The following is a 9,076-nucleotide window of genomic DNA, read 5'->3' on the forward strand; positions in this document are numbered from 1 at the left end:
ACTACAAACAAACTACCATATGACCCAGCAATCCCACTACTGGGCATATACCCTGAGAAAACCATAATTCAAAAAGAGTCATGTACCAAAATGTTCATTGCATTTCTATTTACAATAGCCCAGAGATGGAAACAACCTAATTGTCCATCATCAGATGAATGGATAAAGAAGAAGTGGCACATATATACAATGGAATATTACTCAGCCATAAAAAGAGACGAAATTGAGTATTTGTAGTGAGGTGGATGGACCTAGAGTCTGTCATACAGAGTGAAGTAAGTCAGAAAGAGAAAGACAAATACCGTATGCTAACACATATATATGGAATTTAAGGGAAAAAAATATCATGAAGCACCTAGGGGTAAGACAGGAATAAAGACACTGACCTACTAGAGAATGGACTTGAGGATATGGGGAGGGGGAAGGGTAAGCTGTGACAAAGCGAGAGAGAGGCATGGACATATATACACTACCAAACTTAAGGTAGATAGCTAGTGGGAAGCAGCTGCATAGCACAGGGAGATCAGCTCGATGCTTTGTGACCGCCTGGAGGGGTGGGATAGGGAGTGTGGGAGGGAGGGAGATGCAAGAGGGAAGAGATATGGGAACATATGTATATGTATAACTGATTCACTTTCTTATAAAGCAGAAACTAACACACCATTGTAAAGCAATTATACTCCAATAAAGGTGTAAATAAATAAATAAATAAATAAATAAAAATAAAAGGAGATTCAAATCTATTTTTTAAAAAAAAGATATGGAAGCAACCTAAGTGCCCAAAAATAGGTGACTGAAAAAAGAAGATGTGGTGTATATGTATATATACACATATATACATACAATGGAATATTACTCAGCCATAAAAAGGAATGAAGTATTGCCAATTGCAGCAACATGGTTGGACCTAGAGGGTATTGTGCTAAGTGAAATAAGTCAGACAGAGAAAGACAAATACTGTATGATTTCACTTATATGTGGATTCTAAAAAGCAAAACTAATGAACAAATATAACTAAACAGAAAAAGAGTCACAGATAGAACAAACAGTTAGTTGCCAGAAGGAGGGGTGTGGAGAGAAGAGAGAAACAGGTGAGAGAGATTAAGAGGTACAGCTTCCACTTACAAAATAAATGAGTCACAGTATTAAATGTACAGCATGGGGAATACAGTCAATAACTAAGTAATATCTTTGTATGGTGAGAGATCGTAACTAGACGTGTGGTGATCATTTTGAAATATATAGAAATATTGAATCACTATGTTGTGGAAGAGGAAATAACATGGTATAGTAGGTCAACTATACTTCAAAAAGTAAACAAACTCAGAAAATATCAGATTTGTGGTTACCAGAGTCAGAGGCTTAGGGAGGGGGAACTGGATGAAGATAGGCAAAAGGTATGAACTTCCAATTACAAGATAAGTAAGTGCTAGGGATGTAATATACAACACAATGACTATAGTTAACACTGCTGCATGTTGTATATGAAAGTTGTTGAGAATGAATCCTAAGAGGTCTCTTCACACGGACAATAATTTTTTTCTATTTCTTTAATGTTCTATCTATATGAGATGACAGATGTTCACTAAACTTATTGTGGTAATCGTTTCATGATGTATGTAAGTCAAATTATCATGCTGTACACCTTTAACCTGCACAGTGTTATGTGTCAATTATATCTCAATAAAACTGTAAGTATAAAAAGAAGATAAAATTATGACTGCCATATAGATGTGACATGAATACATATCAAATATTTTATTTAACTCATTAATTACAGGAAACCTATAAGAAAAAGAAACCACACATATATGGGCAATTAGAAATGTTGAACTGAATTGAAAAATCAGTGTAAAACTGGACAATTCATTCCATCAGACACACTTCAAATGTATTTCTTGGGATGAGAATCATTTGCATTGTCATCAGTTTTCAGATCAGTTGTAAACAATGAGAAGATATAGATAACCTAGGAGGGCTTCATACATAGTTTTCTACAGAAAACACCAGTCATCTTTTTGGTCCATTTAGCCTTTCACAATTTTTCTCTCCTCCTCTCCTCTACCTTTGTGGCAGGCAGCCTCTGACATGCCCCCAGTGATCCACTCCAGGTGTTCACACCCTTGTGTGATCCCAACCCCTTCAGTATGGGCCCATACAGCAAAAGTGATGGGGAGTTACATCTGTGATTAGGTTATTAAAAAACTGTCTCTCATGCTTGCCCCGATGGAGCAGCCCTCCTGGCAAGAGACTGCGAACCTCAGTCCATCTGCCCGGGGGGAACTGAGCCCAGCCAACAATCACACAGACGAGTTTGGAAGCAGACCTTGCCCACTTGAACCGTGGTCAGCCAGCCCCAGCTGACCACTTGTTCTCAGCCTGTAAAAGACCCTGAGCAGAGGATCCAGCTAAGCCATGCCCAGATTACTGACTCACAAAACTGTGAGAAAATAAACATGTGTTGTTTTAAGATGCTGAATTTTGGAGTTTGTTGCATGGCACTAGATAACTTAACACACTCTTCCTTCCTGCTTTTCTGTGTACCCATACCCTGATTTTAATAGCTCTAAGAAAATACTTACTAACCAGTTTGTACACAGGTGATGTAACTGATCTGATTTCTATTTTTATTATCTTTTGGATTTACATTAGCTGCATTTTAGAAGTAGCATTCACTCAAAACAGGTCAGGAAAGTGATCTAATGCTGGAAAGATTCTTGCAGAAAATCTGGAAATTTTTCCCACAAAAAATGTGAGAGAACTATGCTCAAGAAAACCCAGTATTCGTGAATTCCACATTCACAAGATAAAATCATTTTAAACTCACCTCCACTTCGTGAGGAATGAGCCAAAATTCTGGTCCACAGGAGCCCAGAAGCTCTGCCCAGCTGCCCCACTGGAGTAGGGGTTCAGGGAGTCTGCCTTGCTGTCGCCCTGCTGTGGCCTATGGTTGCTGGTGTTGAGTCCCACCAGCCCCGGCCCTCCCAAGCCAGCACTCATGGGAGCTGATGTCTGATGTATCTCCATCTCCAGCACACCAGAAGTCAGCCTGCCATCTTTGTTCTCGAGGTGCATGTTTCTGTTGCCACTCTTCTCACTAGAGTCAGCCAGAAAGAAACCACTGTTGATAAAAAGCAAACTGTGAATATCATTTTTATCTTGGGGAGTTCGTACTACTGAATTGTACAGTAGAAACACTTCTTATAACAAGGCCCTTTCCATGTCTCAGCATCTAATATCATATGGAAAAAAGTGTATGTTCATCTCCAAGAATGAATATTTTAGCACATTTCACACTAGCAGTGACCTAACTATTCAACAACAGAGTATTAGTTAGGTAAATTGTGATAGGTGCATAGTAGGAAATACTATGCAAACATAAACATCCTCTAGAGATACTGACATTGGGAAATGTTTAAAATATGGTAAAAACCATTGATACACTGGGATATATCTCTTGAAATAAATATGTACCTAGAATATACATAGAACAGAAAACCAAAAAGACACAGCCTCTAAAGTATGGCTACCTTTGTGTGGTGGAGGTACAGATGATTCAGGCTTTCTTCTTTGTCTTTGTCTAGGCTACAGCTTTAATGATATTTGCATCTAGAAAATTAATACTCTTGCAATGAAAAAATAATAATACCTATGACAAAAATGAGAAAAATCACTATACTTGCAAGGTTATAGTGTCCTGCTTTTGGGATTATGTTTTAACCTGTTACCATTTTATTTGTTTACAGTTGGGTGAAGTGAGTACAATTCATGGGTCCACCACTCCTTGTCACCCAATTCACAGAGGCTCGCAATGCCCCATGATCACAAATTCTGGAGGACCCAGGATGTGTGGGAGTCCAAGCAGGTACAAGGTCAGTGTGTTATGTCTACAACTGAGTAAGTGGGGGTGGGGGGCGCTCACAGCTCAAAAGCCCACACTTTCTGATGGAACAAGAATTTACTTTAAATACAGAAAGGCAACAGCTTTTGAAGAAACCCAAATGACCAAGGAAGTCCTACTATTTTCTTATTGCTATGATTTCCCTACTTTAACCCATCACTTACATTGAAAAGATGATTTACTCATCAGTAAGAAGACGGCAGAGAGTGTTGATAGAATGTACTTGTATCAAAAGACAAAACAAAAATATTAGAGTTAGTTTCACGCAATGTTTCCATTACCTGGTAAGAATAAACTCCATATGCACATTTGAACTGCACGAAAATACAACTTGTATGACCTCCGTGATTCCACCTACAAGTTAAATGCTCTCATATTTGTATTTTAAACTGGTGTTGCACAATATACAGATGAACAATAAAATGTATGCTAATAATTTAAATTTTTAATTTTTCTTTACTTAGAATAGTAATTTAAAACACCACGACAAGTCAAGAGACCGTGGAAGAAAAGAAAATCTTTCATATTGTAGAACTGTTAACGGCACTTTTTCCTGCTTTTTGAACAAGGGACCCCACATTTTCATCACACACTGGGTCCCACTCTCTCCCTTTAACAGAGTTATCCTCTTAGCTCTCCACTGCCATCTTCTCCCCTCCCTAATGTACTCCAGCTGCCATTGGAATACACCACCCAACCTTTACTACACTGACTACTGTCTTCCTGGCCAGGTCCCACCTTCATTCTTCAATGATTTGGGCCCCAGCTTATGGTCGCTCTCTCTCTCTCCCCATCCCTCCCACCTACTGCTACACTTGCTGTTATTTTTTGGTTTCACCATCTACACCCTGGGCTCTCAGTTTTGTGAGTGCCTCTCCAGCACTTGCCTGCTCCCATGTCAGCCAACACGTCCTCACTCCCCTTTCCCAGTTGAGATTCTGTGGTCCAGCAAACACCCTCCTTTTACTTGCCTCCTCTTACATTCTGCCAAGTTCACCAGATATATGAGTTTTCTATTACTGCATAATAAATTACCACAAAATAAGTAGCTTAAAATAATACACATTTATAATCTCAGAGTTTTGGTGGCTCAGGGGTCGCTGGGGCAGGCTTAGGTCGGTCTTCTGCTTAGGCTCTCAAGTGTCATTGTGCTGGGAATCAGCTTCCAAGATCATTCAGTGCTGACAGAATTCACTTCCCAGTGGCTGCACGACTGAGGACCCAGCTGCTCGCTGGTTGTCAGCTGGAGGCCACCCTCACTTCCTACAGGCTTCCTGCAGCTCTTTGCCATGTGAACCCCAACAGGTCTGTTCACTTCATCAAGGAACAGCAAGAGTCTCCAGAGTGAGTCAACTAACAAGGAAGAATTTCATGTAATGTAGCCGTCAAAGAGTAACATCCCATCCATCACCCTTGCCATATTCTATTGGTTGGAAGCCAGTTAAAGGTCCCACCCTCACTCCAGGGCAGGGGATCATCACACAAGAGTGTGAACACCAGACTGGGGATCATGGGAGCCACCCTGGAGTCTATCTGTCACGTGGCAAGACCCCAAGCTTGACTTGCCCACTCTGAGCCTCCGCTTAAGTGGCTGAATGTGGCCAAGGAGAACCTTGGGTGCTGCTGCTGGTCTCACCTGGCCTCCACATGCAGGGTTCTCAGTGGGCCCCAGCACTGCCCAGCAATCCTACTGCATCTCCCAAGTCAATTTTCACTCCTGCTCTCCTCCATCTCCCTCCCTAAATCCCTATATACCTTCCCTCCTTTCTAGTCTCAGCTAGTGACTTTGTCTATTTCTTCCTTCACTGATGCAATCATCCAGCGTCCAAGAAGGAAATGGAAGCTGCTCTGAGTATACAACCACAGAAGCTGGTTACATGGGAGGTAGACATGTTGAGAAGCTAACCAGAGGCTGAAGTACCCAGCCTTCCAAGGACTCGCTTGCCTGCAGCCCTACTGGATACAGTGGAGCCCACCCACTCTCACCTGTTCAGACTGCTACATTACATTTTTTCCTCCTTCTCTCCAAAATCATTCAGGCTAGCATGCAAATATACTATCAATACTAAAAAAGTACATCTCAGGACTTGTGCTCCCAGGAACATAGAGTAGAATTACTTTTCCCTCTTCTTCCTGCTAAATACAATGAAAAACCTGACATTTTATATAAAACAACCATAAGAAGACTCTGAAAGGTGGACAGAAGTTGGCAAACAAGTTAGGGACCCAAGAAATGACACAGCAGTGAGGCTGTCCTTGGATTTTTATCATGTCTCATATATCCCAGACAGGGTGCTGAAGATGTCAGCAACCTGGAAACACCAACAGATGTAGACCAAAAAAGCCCCAAGAAAAGCCTGCCCACTCTAGCCAAAGGAATATGAATGTGGCAGCCTAGTAGGATAGAAAACTTTTAGACACTACTCTACTGAAGCAAAACACTGTAGACCCACATTTATCCAGACAGCAAAGGCCAAATGGTGATCCTAAACTTCTAGCCTCACCAGGCTGTAATAAGGGGCCCAGTCCCCCATTCCCACTGAGGTGGTCAGAGAAGGAAAATAGGGAGCTGGGACATTCATCTCTGCTGGGTGCTAGGGAGTCCAACCTCCTCCTTATGCACACCCCCCACCATGTAGGTGGAGACCAAGAGTGGGGAACCTGAACTTCAGCCCCACCTTGCAGTAAGAGAAACACCTCCTTGGTGAGGTGTCAGAGCAGGCCAAGTAGACAGAACATTCACCACTGCAGTAGTGAGGCCATGTCACAACTGTGTCCCTGGAGGCCACATGAGGAGCAGTAATGAGGTAACCTTATCCCTCCCATCCAGGAAGGTATCAGCAGAGGCCCAGTAGGGAGCCAGATCTCCCACACCACCACCCAGAAGTAACAAGGAATCCTTCCCTACCATGATATCAACTGAGGCCAAGTGGGGAACTTGGATTTCTAATCCCACCTGGCAGCAATGAGGCAGTACTAGGCCCTTCTGCTGGAGCGGCGTCAGAGGAAACCAGCTAAACAGAAAGTTTAAATAGGAATTAGAGCCTCATAATACTTGAAATGTGCAAGTTTCAATCAAAATCCCCTGTTACACTGATAACCAAGGAAATATCAACTTGAAAGAAAATAGATGACAACACTAAGACGATAGGGATGTTGGAATTATCTGACAAAGAGTTTTAAGACAGCCAAAATGAAAATGGTTCAACAGGCAATAACAGAGACACTTGGAACAAATGAAAAACTAGAAAGTCTCAGCAAAGAAATAGAAAGCCTCAACAAAGAAGAGCCAAATGGAACTGAAAAACACAATAGCAAAACTAAAAATTCAGTAGATGGCTAAATAGCAAAATGGAGGAAACAGAAAAGAACCAATGAGCTGGGAGTTAGAACAATAGAAATTACCTAATACAAACAAAAGAGGAAAAAAATTAACAGACCCTCAGAGACCTGTGGGACTATAACAAAAGATATAATCTTCATGTAATGAGAATCCCAGAAGGAGAAGAGAAATACTATGCAGTTGAAAAAGTGTTTGAAGAAATAATGGCTGAAAACTCCCCAAATTGGACAAAACACATATATCTACACATCAAAGAAGCTTAGTAAAACCCAAAGAAGATAAACCCAAAGAAACCTACACCAAGATATACTGTAGTCAAACTTTTGAAAACTAAAGACAAAGAAAAAGTCTTGAAGCCATCAAGAGAAAAATGAAGATGTACATACAGGGGGAAAAATTCAAATAACAGAAACCAAGGAGGCCAGAAGTGGCACCATGTTTTTCAAGTAATGAAAGGAAGAACTGTCAACCCTGAATCCTTCATCTAGTGAAAATATCCTTCAGGAATGTAGGGGAAATCAAGACCTTAGATGAAAGAAAACAGAGAATTTGTTGTCAGCAGAACTATCCTAAAAGAATAGCCAAAGAAAGTTCTCTAAACAAAACAAGACAGATTAAGAGAAGAAATTTTGGAGCATGAGGAAGGTGAAAAGAATAATGGAAATGGAAAAGTAAGAGCAAATACATTTTCTCTCTCTTTTGGAATTTTCTACATTATGTTTGATTTTTTTTTTTTTTTTTTTGCGTTACGCGGGCTTCTCACTGTTGTGGCCTCTCCCGTTGCGGAGCACAGGCTCCGGACGCACAGGCTCAGCGGCATGGCTCACGGGCCCAGCCGCTCCGCGGCATGTGGGATCTTTCCAAACTGGGGCACGAACCCGCATCTCCTGCATCAGCAGGCAGACTCTGAACCACTGCGCCACCAGGGAAGCCCGCCTATGTTTGATTTTTGAAGCAAATATTGTAACACTCTCTGATATGGTTATCAATATATGTAGAGGAAATATTTAAGACAATTTGTCACAAATTGGTAAGATAAATAATGGAGAGGGGGCTTCCCTGGTGGCACAGTGGTTGAGAGTCCGCCTGCCGATGCAGGGGACATGGGTTCATGCCCCAGTCCCGGAAGATCCCACATGCCGTGGAGCAGCTGGGCCCCTGAGCCATGGCCACTGAGCCTGCGCGTCCAGAGCCTGTGCTCCACAACGGAAGAGGCCACAACAGTGAGAGGCTGACGTACCACAAAAAAATAAGAAGAAGAATGGAGAGGGACATGGGACCTTCAAGATGACAGAGGAGTAAGACGTGGAGATCACCTTCCTCCACACAAATACATCTACATGTGGAACAACTCCTACAGAACACCTATTGAATGCCGGCAGAAGACCTCAGACTTCCCAAAAGGCAAGAAAATCTGCACGTACCTGGGTAGAGCAAAACAAGAAAGAAAAAACACAAAAGAATAGGGATGGAACCTGCACCTCTGGGAGAGAGCTGTGAAGGAGGAGAAGTTTCCACACACCAGGAAGCCCCTTCACTGGTGGAGACGGGAGTGGGAGGGGGGAAGCTTTGGAGCCACAGAGGAGGGCACGGCAACAGGGGTGCAGAGGGCAAAGTGGAGAGATTTCCGCACAAAGGATCCGTGCTAACCAGCACTCACCAGCCTGATAGGCATGTCTGCTCACCCGCCAGGGCAGGTGGGGCTGGGAGCTGAGGCTCTGGCTTCAGAAGTCAGACCCCAGGGAGACGACTGGGGTTGGCTGCGGAAATAGCCTGAATGGGGCTAGTGCACCACAGCTAGCCGGGAAGGATTCTGAGAAAAAGTATGGACC

General features: G+C 42.5%; 1 protein-coding gene across 1 annotated transcript in view; it reads right to left on the minus strand.

Moving 5' to 3' along the window:
* OCA2 (OCA2 melanosomal transmembrane protein) overlaps positions 1 to 3,075 on the minus strand; it is a 271,890-nt gene extending 268,815 nt beyond the window's left edge. The window contains exon 1 of the mRNA XM_007463772.1: positions 2,828 to 3,075. Within this exon, the coding sequence (XP_007463834.1) occupies positions 2,828 to 3,075 (248 nt within the window). The remainder of the gene's footprint in view (positions 1 to 2,827) is intronic.
* Between the last annotated feature and the right edge of the window lie 6,001 nt (positions 3,076 to 9,076).

The sequence above is a fragment of the Lipotes vexillifer genome, unplaced genomic scaffold, assembly GCF_000442215.2.
Source record: "Lipotes vexillifer unplaced genomic scaffold, Lipotes_vexillifer_v1.1 scaffold200, whole genome shotgun sequence".
Taxonomy (NCBI): domain Eukaryota; kingdom Metazoa; phylum Chordata; class Mammalia; order Artiodactyla; family Lipotidae; genus Lipotes; species Lipotes vexillifer.